Source organism: Ochotona curzoniae, unplaced genomic scaffold (genome assembly GCF_017591425.1).
Source record: "Ochotona curzoniae isolate NIBS_2020 unplaced genomic scaffold, NIBS_Ocur_1.0 scaffold_274, whole genome shotgun sequence".
Taxonomy (NCBI): Eukaryota; Metazoa; Chordata; class Mammalia; order Lagomorpha; family Ochotonidae; genus Ochotona; species Ochotona curzoniae.
The window spans coordinates 7,989,991-8,007,290 of record NW_024467101.1 but is presented as its reverse complement, the minus strand read 5'-3'; the positions used below and the strand labels follow the sequence as shown (position 1 = coordinate 8,007,290).

At 45.0% G+C, this 17,300-nt stretch overlaps 1 protein-coding gene across 6 annotated transcripts in view; it reads left to right on the top strand.

Annotated features, from left to right (window-relative positions):
* Positions 1-17,300, top strand: part of MTMR3 (myotubularin related protein 3) — a 100,881-nt gene that overhangs the window by 65,079 nt on the left and 18,502 nt on the right. For all 6 annotated transcript variants that reach the window (XM_041003496.1, XM_041003499.1, XM_041003498.1 and 3 more), the window contains 4 exons: positions 821-903; positions 3,534-3,700; positions 11,058-11,154; positions 14,062-14,175. In XM_041003496.1, the coding sequence (XP_040859430.1) occupies positions 821-903; positions 3,534-3,700; positions 11,058-11,154; positions 14,062-14,175 (461 nt within the window). The remainder of the gene's footprint in view (positions 1-820; positions 904-3,533; positions 3,701-11,057; positions 11,155-14,061; positions 14,176-17,300) is intronic.

Below are 17,300 nucleotides of genomic sequence, written 5' to 3'. Positions count from 1 at the left end.
GCAGTGAATCATCGGACGGAAAATCTTCCTCTGTCTCTCCTCTCTGTATATATGACTTTGTAATAAATAAATCTTTAAAGATTTATTCTTATTGAAAGGCAGATGTGCAGAGGAAAGCGAGAAAGATCTTCCATCCACTGGTTAATTCCCCAAATGGTCAAAAAGGCTTGAGCTGAGTTGATCTGAAGTTAGGAGCCAGGAGCTACTTCTGGGCTTCCATATGGGTGCAAGGTCCCCAAGGACTTGGGCCATCCTCTGCTGTTTCCTTAGGCCCCAGGCAGGGAGTCATACGGGAAGTGCAGCAGCCAGAACATGAACTAGTGTTCATGTAGAATGCCACCTTTTCCCTGTGCTCTGTGGGCAGTTTAGACCTCTGAAGTTTCCAGTAGGATTCTCTGTTCATGTTAACAAAGCTGTAATCCCATCATGTCAGTTGGAGTCCAACAACTGATCTAGTCCCACATGTACTTTGATCTCTAGTTTTTCTATACACAGGCTTCCTGTTCTGTGTCATTGCAAGTCAGTGACAGCTGCTAGATCTCCAAGTAGTGCTTGGAGACGAGTAAGAAGATGGATGAGTTTAGAATTTATTGCTTGCTGTCTTTGGTCTTCCAGAGGTAGATTGTCTTGGGGTCTTTATGCTGTGGTATGACTTGAACCTTAGAGTCGGAAAGTGAAAAACCCTAACTCACTGTTAACGGTTTGGGTACAGAGGGTCCAGATGAATTTGCAAGTCTGTTTGCATCTTTTCCATGTACACTGAACTGCAGGGTTAATGCCTTCTTGAGGAAGAGACTTCAGTTTTGTTTTTTAATTGCAGGTTCCATTGCAGCTTATAGAAAGTGTTGAATGCCGAGACATATTTCAACTACATTTGACTTGCAAAGACTGCAAAGTTATCAGGTACGTGGTGTTTGTGCTGTGAGTTAGTGTGGGAAAATATTTTTTTAACAAATAGATCATTGGTTTAGTAACTTCTCAAAAGCATTTTTGGGGATCAGTGTTGTTAGGGAGTATTTTCTGAGCAATTATTGCAAAATATTTTATCTTTAGAATATCTTGCTATGTTTCAAGATTTTCAAAGTTTTTTAAAATTAGAAATAATTTGAGGTTTAAAGGATACAAAAATAGTGCAAAGGACACCAATATACCCTTGACCTAGATTTACCTATTAACTCTTCCTGCTTTATGCCATGCGGAAGAATTTTGTTTTGCCCCAAGACTTTCTAGGGATACTGTCACATACCCACATTGTCACTATCACAATTTTCCTCTGGTGATCCTTCCTTTAGCCGCTGCCCATGCTCCAGTTTTGCCTCTTGACCTGATGTCCTTTACAGGATTCTCCCGGTCTCACCTCCTGCAGCTCAGGGCTGGGCCTAGATACGGTTTCACCTCCCGGAAGCTGTAGCGCCTTTAATGTGGACTGCATTCCACAGCCTGCCTTGATATTTTATAAGCTTCATATGTTGAATACAATGTTGTATTTTAATATTATATTTGCTATATCCTGTTTGTCCAGTTCTTTCTCAAGGTTTGGATCATGCAGTCTGAGCTAGAATGTTGCATATGTAATGTGTTGTCCTTTGTAGGGTTTTCTTACATCTGCAAGCATATGGTCTACCTTTTCATCAGTGGTGATGTTGGATGTGACCTAATTTTCATATAATTTTCCTCGCAAATGAACAAGTCTATCAGGGCAGGTTGAGGTGGTGTAAAACATCTTGCTTCTTTATTAAAATGTCCCTGTAGGTTGAGTGCCTGTTGGTGATACTTATCTGCTCTAAGCTTTTATGCTTGGAAAATGATGCTGGTCTAGTATGTTGAATTTAGTAGCTCTAGGAGTTCTACATTCTGTAAGTTTTGACTTAATTTTTGTGGCCCACTCTAGAGTACAGATGAGCCCTGTGTGCTGGCGCCGGAAGCGCATTCACTGGGATGAGGGAGAGGCTACGGATCCCTGTCTTGGTTTTGACTGTTTAAGTTCATTTTTAGCTGAGATTTGGCTGGCTTTTGAGAATGACTACTTAACAGTTACTTGGTTTTTAAATGTGCTGCTTTCCAAAATGCAAGTTACATAAACAAATACCCAATTAGTTTGCACTTGATATTTTGACCCCAGGTTTGTATATACTGGAAATTTTGATTGGCAGTGAAATTGCTTTGTTCTGCACATGATTCCATCAGTTTCAGTGTCATCTCCTTGGGATCTGAAGGCGGTGATTCATCTTAATCACGTAATAAACAATTTTAAATCACTCTAGCATAAAGCATATTCTTTAATTTGGACAATATAAAATGAGGCACCCCCCACCCCCAAAGATCTATTTGAAAGGCAGATTTACAGAGAGGGGAGAGAAGGATCTTCCATCTGCTGGTTCACTCCTCAAATGGCCTCAGTGGCTGGTGCTGAACCAATATAAAGCCAGGATCCAGGAGCTGCTTCTTGGTCTCCCATGTGGGTGCAGGGTCCGAAGAACTTTCATCAACCTCTGTTGCTTCCTTAGGCCTTCAGCAGGGAGCTGGATCAGAAATGGAGCCACCAGGACTCGTGCTCATATGGAATACCAGCTTCCAACTGTGGGTGGAAGAATAACATACTGAACTGGCCCCAAACAAGGCTTTTCTAAAACATGAGGCTCTTGATGCAAGAACAGAATTCCCATTATTAAAAAAATAGCTGCCACCTCAGTGATTCATTGGGGCCAGAGTTTTGCACAGCAAGTTAAGCCTCGGCTTGCAGTCTCACATTGGAGTGCTAGTTTGAGCCCCAAGTGCTCCATTTCTGATTCTCCTTCCTGCTGTTGTGCCTGTGAAGGTAGCAGGAGATGGCCCCAGTACTTGGGTGCCTTGCATGGTGTGGGAGACCAGGATGGAGATCTTCGCTCCTGTTGGGCCCAGGCCTGTCTGCATGCTGCCATTTGGAAAGTGAACCAGTGGTTGGATAGTCTCTGTTGGTTCCTTTCATTCTGCCATTCTGCTTTTTAATAAATTGATCTTTTTAACAAGCCACCAATCTTAGACATTTCATTCAGTTAGAAAAATCAGTGTTCCACATGTTCAGCTTTTTTCCCCTTTTATATTTTGCATTATTGGCTGAAATTTATTACTCTTTGTGCTCTTAAAACTTCATTGTATCCACAGTTCACTCCCCAGTTGTCCACGATGGCAAGGACTGAACCAGCTGGGAACTCTGTCCTTGTCTCAGAGGGTGGCAAAAAAAACAGTTGTAGGTACCTTCAGCACTGTCTCCCATGGTGTAGCCTCTAGAAGGAAGCTGAAGACAGGGTGGAGTTGGGTGTTGGACCCAGGTGCTTTAATCTGGGATGTGGGCCTTCTAACCAGCGTCTTAAGTGCTGGGCCACACACCTGCCTTCTTGTAGATGATGATAAATCTGCTAATGACTGCCTCCGGTGTCTTCTCCGGTGCAGCTCCACTTGACTATGAGTAAGCACTCTTGAAATGCTGGCTTTTGAAGGCTTCGTTGTCAACTGTCTTCTGATAATATTTGTACTTGCTTGACTTTCCAAAGGTGTCAGTTTTCAACCTTTGAGCAGTGTCAAGAGTGGCTGAAGAGACTAAATAATGCGATCCGACCACCTGCTAAAATAGAAGATCTCTTCTCATTTGCATATCACGCTTGGTGCATGGAGGTTTATGCCAGTGAAAAAGAGCAGCATGGAGACCTGTGCAGACCAGGTAGGCCTTTCCGACCTCTGCAGGTGGCTAGAGGCTTCAGCAGGCTGCTGCGGGAGAACGGGGATGCATAAGCAGTCCTGTGCTCCGTCAGTGTACATTTGTGGAGAACTTTGAATCATGTTTTCTGCTTTCAAGGAGGACAGGCTAGTAAACTGCATTACAGTACACTGGATTGCAAAACAGCTGTAATGTTCAGTGATGTTACGCAAGCTAGCGGAAGGGCCATGTATACCTCTTCGAAGATAGCTTTGAAGGCTGAGTAATTGTTCATTGATTAGAAAAGGGGGAAAGCAAGTAGTATGGAAAAGAAGTATGAGGACAGGCTGTCAAATACTGCACTGTAAAATGACCCTATGCCATCCTAGAAGTTTGAAGTCATGGCTTGCGTGTCACTTCTTCCAGGAACAAAGAGATCCAGAGAACCTAGCCAACTTCCTCAGGGACAGATAGACACCGAATCTTTATCGAGAGCCTGTACTTTGTGACAACTTCAGTAGCCTTTGCCCCATTCTCTGTTGCCCTGTCTCAGAACTGGCTGTGACAGGGTCATCTTGTTGCTCGGCATGTAGTTTTCTGTAAACTTCATACTGCTCCCTAAAAATAGATCTGGCCAGCCTGGCCGCCTCAGTGGGTCAGGCTTGTAAGCAGTGTTGAATTTCTGAGTGATGAAGTAAGGTTTACTCTTGGGGCTTTTTCTGTAATCCTGAGATTTTAATTCTGAGTCTTCAATCTTGCAAGTTTGCTCTGAGTCATTTTTAACATACATGGTTAGTTGAGCTGTGTTTGTCACTTTGTCCCATGGACCAACACTGATGGAAGTTTTGTTCTACTTGTTCTGCTCAATTAAATGGCAGCAAACATGAGCTTTATCTTGCTTTCAAAGATTCTTTGATAGTCACTTTTGGTTGATCCTAATGATCTCATCAAAACAGGCAAGAAAGCAGAAATCAGAGATAAGGCCTATTTCTGAGTTCTTCAGCTAGTCAGTGACAGAACTGGGACTTAAACCAGTTCTGTTTGCGAGTGCTAACTGCAGGCTGTGGTGGATACGGAACTGGAAGAACAAGTACCTGCCTTCGTGGAACCTCTGGAAAAGCCTCAGAATCCACAATTCTCTCCATCCCCTCTGGGCCAGCAGAGCCCAAAGTCGACCACCAGAGGCCACACGAGCAAGGGAATCTGAGACTGTATTGCATCTGATTTCATTCTGTTACTCTTTGCTTTTTCTTTATTCATCTTTGAGGTATTGTCACAACTTTAAATATCTTTTGGGTTGTTTATGGCTCTTTTTTAAAGGTAGAATTTCTAGAGGTGGGCCATTGACATAGTGGTAATGTAACTTTTGAGACACTTGACTCGGTTATCATGGTGCCGGGGTTCAAATCCGGGCTGGCTGCTCGGCTTCCAGTCCAGCTTCCTGCTAATGGACTACCTTGGGGGCGGCAGGTGATTTCCCAGCTGCCTGGGTCCTCCCTCTCCAGGGATGCACATGGTGTCTTGGACACCTAACTTTGATGAGGGTCTAGACTCGGTTGTGGTGGCATTTGAAGAATGAATCAGCAGTTGAATTGTTTTGCTGTTTTACTTAGTTTCAAATAAAGCAAACTTCTTTAGAAAGGTCAAGTTTATAGACAATAAAGTGCACAGATCTTAGCTATAGATTTGCTGAGTGTATCTTACATATTAAAATCTTAGTTTCCACCCTCTGCTAGGATAATGAACTGAGTTTGTCCTGCTGCTTTATGGTAGATTAAAAATTTTAAGATACCTAGCTCCATGTGGTATTCCCTGATTGGCTAGCTATCCAACTTTGTTCTTTCTCTACCCACAGTTGGGTATTAATAGCTATATGAAGGAACGTGCCAGACAACCACCTTCTTGCAGGTCGTCGTTAAGGTGGATTAACCCTTCATACTTCAGTGATCCCTTTGTATGATCTGCCTTGACGTGAGGTCACAAGGATAGACTGAGGTGAAGTTAGCTTCATCTTTCAGCAGTTAATAAAACCTCTTCTGGATTGTTCTCTACCTCAGCTACTTAAATCTTCCAGAGAAGAAATGGGGAAACTATGGTTCCCTTGGTATTCATGTAAGTCCTAGTTCCTAACTATTGACCCCATCACAGTTACAAGCTGGCCCACTGCAGCCCCAGCTTTACGCCTGCAGTTTAGATGCAGTCTCGGCATTGCTGGTGGAGTGCATGTGAAAATATGACAAAAGCAGTTGGCCAGCTCCTCCCTGTGCTCCCAGGCACACCTCAGTCTAAAAAGGGAGTGGCCTTCAATATCTACTGGATTCTTGACAGCAGCTCTGGAGTCCTGAGAGATGACTGGCAGTTGAGCTGCACTAGCAGCACTGGGTCTGCTGCTGAGCTGTCTGACCAGCACAGGGCCCGGGCGCTGAGGCTGCACTGAGCTGCCTGTTGATATGTCTCCTGATTGGAATGTAGTCAGGTATGCATGCAGAAGATTTGCTGCCATCTCAGGATGTACAAGATTCTTCCCTCTGCATTTGAAACTCTGAAAAGGGTCTTGGCTTTGAGTATAGGGGCACTTTTTACTCTCTGATTTTGGTACTGGTTTGCATCTTGGTGTGTCCCTTCAATGCTAGGCCATTGGACTTTGTGATTGGGCCTGTAATATTCAGAATTGACCAGGGAGTGAGGTGAGGCTTGGGAAGGAGATTTTTTTAAGACTGCAAGTAGGCACTGTGGTTATGATGGAAGGAAGCTCATTAAAAGTTGGCTTTTTCTGTAAAATGCGCACTGTGGACTTGTAATTGTAGTAGCAGTAATGCCAAATGAAGAGGGACAGAGTTTTTTAAGATTTTATTTTTATTAAAGTCAGATAGAGAGGAGGAGAGATAGAGAGGAAGATCTTCCGTCAGATGGTTCACTCCAAGTGGCCGCTACGGCTGGTTCTGTGCCAGTCCGAAGCCAGGAACCAGGAATATCTTCCAGGTCTCCCATGCGGGTGCAGGGTCCCAAAGCATTGGGCCGTCCTCAACTGCTTTCCCAGGCCATAAGCAGGCAGCTGGATGGGAAGTGGAGCAGTTGGGATTAGAACCGGCAACCCTATGGGATCCCGGCGGCGTTCAAGGTGAGGACTTTAGCCACTAGGCCACGCCGCTGGGCCCATAGGGACAGTTTTTTAGGAATGGAATTTAAAATGAGTTGATGTACTACACTGAATGCTTAAGATCAACAGAAATTCTTAACTCAGCAGTGGGTGTGTACAGTTTCTGGCTAAATAGAAGTGAATGTCTGACACGATTTGTATAACCAAACTGTATTAATGATTTTACATAAGATCTGCAGCTAGATTTTTTTTACTTCAAGCAATAATTTTCAAAACTGCAGACCATGTTCCAGTGAATCATGAAATAGTTAAAAATATTATTTGGAAGGCCCATTTATAGAGAATGGGCGAGAGCAGGAAAGAGATTGTCCATCTGCTGGTTCACTCCCCAAATGATTAAAATGGCTGTTACTAGCCTCGTCCCAAGCCAAGAGCCTGGATCTCCCATGTGGGTGCAGGGGCCCAAAGACTTGAACCATCTTGTACTACTATTCCATGCCATGAGCAGGGAGCAGGCAGGACATGGACTGGTGCCCATATGGGATGCTGGGACAGCAGGCGGAGGCTGCATCTGTTGTGCCACAAGACTGAAATGAAATTTAAAGAAAATAAGAAGAGAAAGCATCAAAGTGTATCGCTCATAGTAAGATTGGGTGTGTTTTTTAAATCCCTCCTTTTATTAAGAGTCATTATAGGTGTTTAATTACTGGTCCCTTCCCAAGTGGCTGGTGGCTGCAACAGCCACAGCTGGTCCAGGTTGGAACTAGGAGCCTGGAACTCCATCCCTGTCTCTCCTACGGGTGACAGGGACCCAAGCCCTTGGGCCATCTTCCTCTGCTTTCTTGGGTGCATTAGCACGGAGCTAGATCGAAAGTAGAGCAGCTGAGTTGAACTGGTGTCCATAATGGGATGTTGGTGTCAGTCTGCAGTATGACTGTGCAACAGTGCTGGCCTCAGAAGCCCTTTTAAAAAAATGAGGGCCTAGCACAGTATAGTGGTTAAACTCCTTGCCTTGCAGGCGCTGGGATCCCATATAGTTGCTGGTTCTAATCCTGGCAGCTCCACTTCCCATCCAGCTCCCTGCTTGTGGTGGCCTAGGAAAGCAGGCAAGGATGGCCCAAAGCCTTGGGACCCTGCACCAGCATGGGAGACCTGGAAGAGCTCCTGCCTCCTGGCTTCGGATTGGCTCAGCTCCAGCCATTGCGGCTGCTTGGAGTGAACCATCAGGTGGAAGATCTTCCTCTCCTCCTCTCTGTATATCTGCCTTTTCAATAAAAATAAATAAATCTTTTTAAAAAAATGGACACATGCTACATTGTGATATAAAACGTTCGCACTGTGGGTTTTGATGTTAAGTTTCAGAATTCATGAAATCACTGCTTTAGAGGATACAGTGGCAATTAAAATTTACTCCTTGTTCTTCAGGAACTTGCAACAACAGATTTTTCTGTGAACTGCTTGTCTAAATGTTTATGTGTAGCTTAAAATTTGATGTTGTAAATGGTGTTTCTGCCTCTTCAGGGTTTTGGTTCTGTGTGGCAAGTTGCTGGTGGCTGTTACTGTTTGCAAGATCCTTTCAGGATATTTAAGTGTCTCTTAACGGTCTTTTACATGAATACCCACTTTAATATTTAATGAACTTGGAATTTGCCAGAGATTTACAGCTTTTTAATCAAACTGTAGGTGAGACTCCTGACTAGTTGGCTTCTGTTAGGGATCTTTTTCTTTTAATGGAGAATGACACCGCTCCTTAACCATTGGCTTTCTGCAGATGGCTGCAGCTGCCAAGAGCCTCAACTCCATCCAGATCTCGCACATGGGTGGCACCCGGCCACCTCAGTGTCTGTTCCCTCTGGGGTTCTTGCTGAAAGGCGCTGGAATTGGGAGCAGTACTAGGCAGGTCTGCAGCCTGGGCACTCCGATGTGGAAGTGGGCAGCTATAAGTCCTCCTTGACTAGTGTTTTCTGATCAAGATTTATTTTATATGAAAAATTAACAGGAGATGGAAGATAGGTCTGTCCACTGTTCTAGTTCCTAACTAGCTGCAACAGCCTGGGCGGGGCCAGGAGCCTGGAACTCTCCTTCCCAATCTCTACATGGGAGCAGGAATCTTAAGTTTTTGAAGCATCTACTGCCTCCCAGGTGCAGGAAACTGGATTGGAAGCAGTTTGGGATAAGAATTACACACAGGGCCTCCTGCCACTCCCCCACTGGGATGCTCGTTGGTCAGTATTTCCCTGTGATTGCCCACAGATGGCATCCCAGTTCCGGTAGTGTTTCTCTTACTTGGAGGCCTGCTGTATTGTTTCTACAACATTACCAAAATGGAATAGATTTAGCTATTTTTCCTTGCCTCCCTTGAATCTTTTTATAGCTCTCCTTTGGGAAATGCGTAATACCTAGCTTAAGTGCAGGAGGAATAGTTTAGATGGGAAGTAGTCTTCCAGAATTGTCCTTCATTCATGTAATTGCTATTCCTATTCCGTAGCTCCTCTCCTAGGGACTTGACTCATTAGTCTGTGCTTCGGTGTGTGGTTTCTCCCAGCCCCCTGCCAGCCTGTATATTAGAGGTTCTGTTTAATGGTTTTGAGAATCATTGCCCTAGGACTACATGTGTTTGCAAGGAAGAAAGTTCATATTCACTGATATTAATGTTGAGTTCTTCACCTTTGCTATGAAAGAGAACCTAATTTTTTAGGAGGAACGACCATAGTCAGTTTATCTCAGGGTAGACTTTCTAAAGATTTGAAAGGCAGAGTTAGAGCTGGAGACCTTCCATCCATTGGTTCACTCTCCAAATGGCTACAATGGCTAGAATCAGGCCAGTCCAAAGCCAGGAGTTGCCTCCAGGTCTCCCACGTGGGTTCAGGAGCCTCAACTCCTCGGGCCATTCTCTGCTGCTTTCCCAGGCCATTTTTAGGGAGCTAGATTGGAAGGGGAGCAGTGGAGTCTCAGCTGGTGTCCATATGGGATGCTGGTGCCATGTTCAGGTAGGATGCCAGGATTGCTCACCTTCAGCTCTGACATCGAAAAGGGCTTTGAAAGCAGAATGACTTGTCCAGCCCATTTGACATAACCTGTTTGAGCTAATGTGAAACTGTTTCCTGCTTCCTTTATCTTGGTTGGTGTAAATTATCCGAGCATTTCACTTGAAGAAATAATGCTTAAGTAGGCCCTAAGTGTGTGAGCCTGATACGCACCATCTTACCTTCCGAGGTCTACCCTGCAGTGTTTGGCATGGATTGTACATCTGTATTATCTTCTCATGGTGATCTTGGTTTTTGTCATTGTTGTGAATTTTTTTAGATGTATTAGAGGCAGGTGCTAAAGCATAGGTTAAGTGTCTACCTGTGCTACTGGCATCTCATGGGTGTTGGTCCAAGTTCCAGCTAGCTGCTCCACTTCCTATCCTGCTCCACGCTAATCTGCCTGGGAAAGCAGCAGTGGATGGCCCAGGTGAGCCTAGGGGGGCCAGGTGGAAACCAGATGCCTGCCTGAAACTCCGTCTAGGTTTCCCGTGTTAGACAGGGCCCCCAGACATCTTCTGATGTTTTCTTAGGTGCATAGCAGGAGCTGGGTCAAATCAGCTTCCATATCTTGGTATGAGATGGGATAACCAACTGTGCCACAACACCAGCCCAAGTGATTGTTACTGATTTGATTTGTGTATTCTTAGACATTTTCTTTCCATCACTGAATGTGGGAGGGGAAAGGTTGCTAGTGGTATTAACAAGTGTAGATTTTGGGGCCAAACATACTTACCTAATCTGTTTCCATTTTCCTCTAAAATGAGTTCATGAGAAGGTGTTGTAGAGTAGATGAAGCTTGGTCTCGGCATCCCATGGTGGAGTGCCTGCGCGGGCCTGGCTAACCTGTTTCCAGTGCAGCTGCCTGCTACTGCTGCTGGGAAGCGGAGTCGGTGGCTTGTGCGTTCATCACTACCACCTGTGCAGGAGACCTGGCTTGAGTTCGGGCTTCTGCCTAGTCCGGCTCTGGCTGTTGCAGCCATTTGGGTAGTCATTCTGCAGGTGAAAACTCAATCTCTATATGCTTTTTGGATAAGTCTGTTTTTAAAGACTCCCATGATCCTCAGTTGATAGTAGAGATTAAATGAGGTGGCATAATTTGTGATTGTAATTCTTAATTCTTTGTTACCCTGACAGGGATGTTATTTTAAGCTAAAAATGTTATTTGCAGTTGTAGCAAAGTAACTATGGTTTTATTCCACCTACTTAATGAAATGGTATTCATTTCTTCCTTTCTGCTGTCTTTGGCCCCTAGGGGAACATGTAACGTCAAGGTTTAAAAATGAAGTGGAGCGGATGGGTTTTGATATGAACAACGCCTGGAGGATTTCCAACATCAATGAGAAGTACAAGTGAGTTACGTAGGTCCCTGTGGGCTGTGGGTCACAGCCAGCGTTTTAACAGTAACCCCACTTATCACATGGCAAAACACTTGAACTGAAACTTTTTAAAAATAGTTCTGTTAAGTCTATAGCATGATCTTGAGAGTTCTTGAACCTTCTGTTTTTCTCACTGGAGTGGAAAGTGATCCTTCCTTACCTGGATCTTGGCATCTTCATGCCACCCCCTCCAAACCTCTCTTCCTCGCATGCACACATGAGGATGTCACCGATTCTTCCTAGGGTTAGGCAGTTTCCATTGTTCCCGTCATGTGATGCCGACTTGGTGATGGCATCAGTGACATCATTAGCAGGGAGTAAATACTTGGGAGCTAGTTTATATGACGAATTTTACTCCCGCTCCTATGGAACAGATAATTTTATTCTTGAATGTGGTGATCTAAACCTAAATTCAGAGCAACAATCATTTAACTCCTTTTTAAAAAGTATTTGTTTGAAAGATGTACAGAAAGGGAGAGGGAGACGCATCTGTTGGTTCACTCCAGGTGGCTTCAGTGGCTGGGGGCGGGCCAGACTGAAACCATGAGCCTGGAACTTCTCCGCACATGCGTGCAGGGGCTCAAGCACTTGGGCCATTTTCTACTGTCTTCCTGGGCATGCGAGCAAAGAGCTGGATCTGAAGTAGCCAAGACTTAAACTGGTACCCAAATGGGGTCCTGTTTTCAAAGGCAGCACTGTGCCACGATCCCGACTCCCATGGGGCCATTAACAAGAGAACTGTTAAGTCTTTTGTAATCACATGTTTCCTTAAAGTGCCTCTCAAGTTCCTTGTAGCACTAGCGCTTTTTGAGCCTTTCAAAAGTTGCCTCAAATTATGACTGGCATTCTGCTGTTGATAGTTGGTTATCTGCACACTTCAGTTTTCTTTAAGAAAGCTGTAGTAAATTACTGTGCAGAGCTCTTAACAGGGGCTCTGGCTAAGGAGTCCAGACTTACTGATGTGGATCTGCCAACCTTTATCTGTCTTTGGCAACAAGGCAAAGCATCGGAGGGTGAGATGGGCCTCAGAGCCTGCGGCTGCCACAGGCTTTGCAAAATGTAACCTGCCTCTGTTGAATTGGGACCAGTTTATCAGCAGATGAACAAGCAGTTTGTGTTTGTTAGAGCTCACCACTGGGTGAGATAATCATAAGACAGTGCATTCATAATGCTCAAAACTGGCTACAGTTAAAGTGAGTTAAATAAAGAATGTTTAAAATTTGCATTGGTTAGAGCTTAACTTCCTGAGTTTATTAGTTGTACTTCAAAACTAATCTTCAAGAGATTGAAAAGCTGCTTCTGGGACAGGCATTGTGGCACTGCATGTTAAACCATTGTCTGCGATGCCCGCATCCCAGATGGGTGCCAGTTAAGTCCTGGTTGGCTTCAGCCCAGTGCATTGGGCATCTATGGAGTGAACCAGCTGGTGGAAGATAAGGATTTCTCTCCCTTTCTCTGGAACTCTGCCTTTCAGATTGGGGGTGGGTGGGGAGAAGTTCTTACTAAGAAGGAACAAGAATCTAATCTTGGCTTGAACTTAAAACAAAGGACAAGACTGATAGAGGATTAGCTAATCACTGTGTCCCTGGATATTTTTAGGAATTTGTGAGAAGGGGTTGGAATTATGAAATTTGTATAACTACAGGACATAGCCATCCTCTTGGTTTAATAAAGTTGAAAAGTCTTGAAATGGCTGAAAATTCAGAAGCAGGTGACACACAGTGCGGAATGATCACCACCACTGTGTTCTAGGTTGGTTTTTCTGACTCTTTCCAGATGTATGAGGTAGGCCAGAGCAGGATGATGGTGGGATGATGCAGTTGGTGTACTTTTAGAATCTAGATTAAGGCCCTTGTTACCTTCACTTTATTTGTTAAACATTTATTACTGGAAAAGTAGTTGCACAAAGAGACAAAGATCTGGTTCACTTCCCAAGTGTCTGCAATGGCCAGAGCTGAGCCTGATCTAGAGCCAGGAGCTTTTGGGTCTCACACTTGGGTATAGGGTCCCAAGACCTTGGGCTGTCCTTGACTGCCTTCCCAGGCCATAAACAGGGAGCTGGAAGGCAGGTAGAGCAGCCAGGACATGAACTGATACCTGGCACATACAAGGCGTATTTAGGCAGGGAACCATCATGCCAGGCCATTACCTTCACTTTACAAATAATTGGAAGAGTAGACATTTTGCCTGGTGATGAAGACACCTATAGTCTACCTGGGAGAACCTGGCTCTAACTTCTGCTGAATGTGTGCCCTGAGAGGAGCAAGTAATTGAGTTCCTCCCATCCTTCCGGAAGACTTTGGTTCTGGGGAAATGAACCAATGGATAGAGCGGGAAGGTTGGGTTGCCTATAAAAGGACATTGCCCTGCAAGGGCAAACCTTCCCGCAGCACTGCTTGCTGGGCCACTAGCTTGGCTAGCATTGATCTAGCATCTTACCTAGTGAAATGTGACCTTTTCCTCTGGGTCTAGTTTGTTCTGGGTGTTTCATGGATGTTAGGATTACCTGCTTACATTCCAGACAGGCTGTGTGAGCAGAAGCTGGTATGCATTTGACAGAGGTCTCAAAGACAAACTTCTGGGGAAGAAGTGGCACAGACTCAGGCCCGCTGCTGGACTGAATGCTTCTGGAGTGAAAATAATTTGTGACAATAGTTTGAATGAGAGAGACTACCCTCTTTGACAGCTGAGGTTACTGCAGCATCCAGTGAGTAGTGCCATAGATGAAAAGCCAAAAGGCACCGCTCTAAAGGAGATCAGAGCTCAAGTAACCTTACTTGCTGCCTCTTCGCCGACTCTGGATCTTGAGAATCAACATACATAGGAGCTCCCCCGGTGTTCCTCTGTTCCCCACCCCTGTTTTCTCCTTTGTCTTGTCAGGTTGTGCGGTAGTTATCCACAGGAGCTCATCGTGCCTGCCTGGATCACTGATAAAGAGCTAGAAAGTGTAGCGAGCTTCAGGTCCTGGAAGCGCATCCCTGCCGTGGTCTACAGGTAAGCCCTGCCTGTGGCTCCACCCGCCCGGAGGAGGGGGAGGGCTCAATTTCCAGCAAGGCTTGTGCTTTCACATTGCCAAACTGTTCCTGTGCTGCACCACATCAGTACTTGGTATACCCAAAGCTTTGGCTTATGGTTCTACTGATCCAAGAAAAAGTTCAGCAAGAAGTGGTTGGACCTGCCGTTTCAGGATTGTTGTCTTCGTTTGGGAAGACATCTGCTGATCGCATTGAGTCTCAGGCGTTGGTGAATCCTGTAGACTGTGGAATCCTCTGGCTTTCTTTGTGTCTGAAAGTGCAATGTGTGTTTTGAAGGAAAGCATTTAGAGAAGGCTGGGGCTTGATAGAAGAGGGATGCTAGTTCTGAAGGGGATGGTAATAAGGTGAGCAGAGCCCCGAGTTACAGACCCGAATTGGAGTCTGTTATAACTGATGGTGACACTTCGGGCAAGTTCCCTGCCTTCAGTCTGTTCTTACTGAGTAAAATGGGAGTTTGGACTTGGCAGATGCCTCCTTCTGTGCTCAGGTCTCAGTAAGACTTCACACTGGGCTGCCCTCAGCCACATTTTCAGTAGGTTGACTCTATATAATTCAGTAAATGTCTGTTTTCACAGAAGTGCATTCAGTTTTTAGGACGGCATCTTTTTTGTGCAGTGCTTCCAGCTATCCCTAATGTTTTCATTTTCCCAGTTCAGACTTTTCCCTGACTTGGGCTGGATCAGTGGCTGGGAAATGTTTTCTAAGAGGAAGCATCCCACTGAACTGACGGTGTAGCCATCTTTTTCATTTAGTCTCCTGTAAGGCTAATTCTGATGCCTACCCTGAATAGAGATGAATGGAGAGAGATTTACTCTGCCCCAGTGGAGCCCATTAAGTTTTAGACTCTCCTAGAAAAATAGGCCACCAAATGTATCTATCATCCAAGTGGTGAGGCTGACAACAGGAATCAGGCAGTGAAAGCTAAAGGGATTTCGGAGTGTGCTGGGAAAGCAGGTCCCCGCTGCCGTTCTGGCCCAGGGCCATGTCGGCGGCAGCAGCCCCGGCCTGCAGGAGAAGCACTCCCCCTGAGATGGTGAATTCACTCTTCTGGCCGAGAAATCTGAGAGCCAAGAGTTGGGCCTCCTTAGCAGAGAAAAAAACTTAGGATTTTTATGTAATAAAATGGGAAAACACCTTTTTCTATAAGGCATGAGCCCTACACTTTTCCTTTTTCCCTATTTTGGGAGACGTTAAAGAATACACAGAGGACATTTTTTTTTTTTTCCTAAGAAAATCTGCTTTCAAAAAGAGATGCTAAGTTCATGATGTAATTGAGTGAAGTCTGACACTCTGAGCTGCTCTCAGAACCTGGCCCGTCTCTCGGCTGCACACCGGGTTGCTATATTGGGAGTTCTGTGAGGGAGGGGCATGTTGAACATTTGGGCCCCTTCACCGCTCAACAGTGCCAGCCGGGGTGGCAGGATGCCCCCGAAGCCTGTGTTCATGCACTGAATTTAGCTGTCTGCAGATTGCAGGCCTGACTCCCGAGCTGCTGGCAGCAGTTGCTTGACAGCCCCACACCCAACTAGCACGTGACTGGAGCCTGCGCCTGCTGTGATGAGAGCACTTAATTGGATTTATTATTGAAGGCAGAGTGTGCTCGAACACAGCAAGATGGTGTGAAGGGCGCCCATCTGTAGTGTAATTCACAGCTCCCCCTTTGTGCATGTGGCAGGGATTAGAACCTCCTAGTCACGCAGGGAACTTGCCTAACTAAGGGTTGTTAAAGCAGTTTGTATGTTTCTGTCAAATTGATCCACTTAGTGCTTTAGACAGTAAAGGGGCTTACCCATTAGACGTGTCAGTTTTCATACTTCTCCAGTTAAAGTGATACAAATGATTTGATTGCATGATTTTTAACTGTAGTGTTTTAATTACCTTTCATGCAATCTGAGGAACACAAAATTGCTTGTTGCAGTAGCCTGGCTGACATCTGGCTGTTCTATCCATGGCCTTTAAGATGAGGACCCAGGCCAGAGAGTGCCATCTATTGTTTGTTGCTGGCACTGCTGGCACACACAGAGCTAGAGAGCTCCGGGCTGACTTCCCCTGCCAAGGCTTGGAGTCCTTGGGCTCAGCGTTTGCCTGGTGCCTGTTACTCGCTGGAAAACATTTGAAGAATGGATGCGATTTATTTCCAGTTCTGTGCCATTCAGCCCATGATCCAGTTGAATGTGGTGGCATTGTACAAGTATTTTCAGTTGGTTTTCTCTCCAAGTGAGGGAAGATTTAAAAACTACAGTGACCTGATCGCACCATATCTACAACTTCAGGACTAAAAGGGAAATAGTTCTCATATTGGTATGCAAATGACAGACTCGGGGTACAATTTGTTAAAATTCATCTGCCATACATGCTTGTATGTGTATACATGCATTTAGAAAGCAGGTTTAGAGAAGTGAATATGATCAGTCTCCTCTGGGATACCGAATTTGAGGACATTTGAATGATTTTTGCTCAACAGCTTTAATTCTCATTTTTACAATGGACCGGTTTCTTTGTAGAATGTTTTTTTTAATCCACTTTGAAAGAAGGCCACACTGAGTGAAGCCAGGTGGCTGGAACACTGTCTGGGTCTCCTGTCACTGCAAGCTGGGTCAAGTGGAATTGCTGGGGCTCGAACCAGCTTTGTGATGGGGGATATGGGCATCCCAAGCAGTGGCTTACCGTGCTCAACCACACTGCACCTGTGATTACCTCTGTAACTTAAAGCAAAAGCAACTTCAATGAAATGTGCCACCACAAGTTATTCCTTTCAAAGTAAACAATTCCGTGAACTTTAAGTCCACTACATTCGGTCTGTGGCCACTACCACAATTGATTCTATGACTCATTCATCATTCGACAACAAATCTCATGCTCGGTAGCAGTCGGGACTCGCTTCCTTCCCCAGCTCCCTTGCACCCAGCCCTGAGTGACCAGTCGTCTGCTTTGTCTCCATGGATTGGTCTGCTCTGGACACCACATATAAATGGAGTCATACAACATGCATCCTTTTGTGACTGGTGGTTCTGATTTATTCAAGATTCATCAGTGTTTAGATCAGAACTTTTTTTCTGAGTATTTTTAACTTGCCAAAAATTG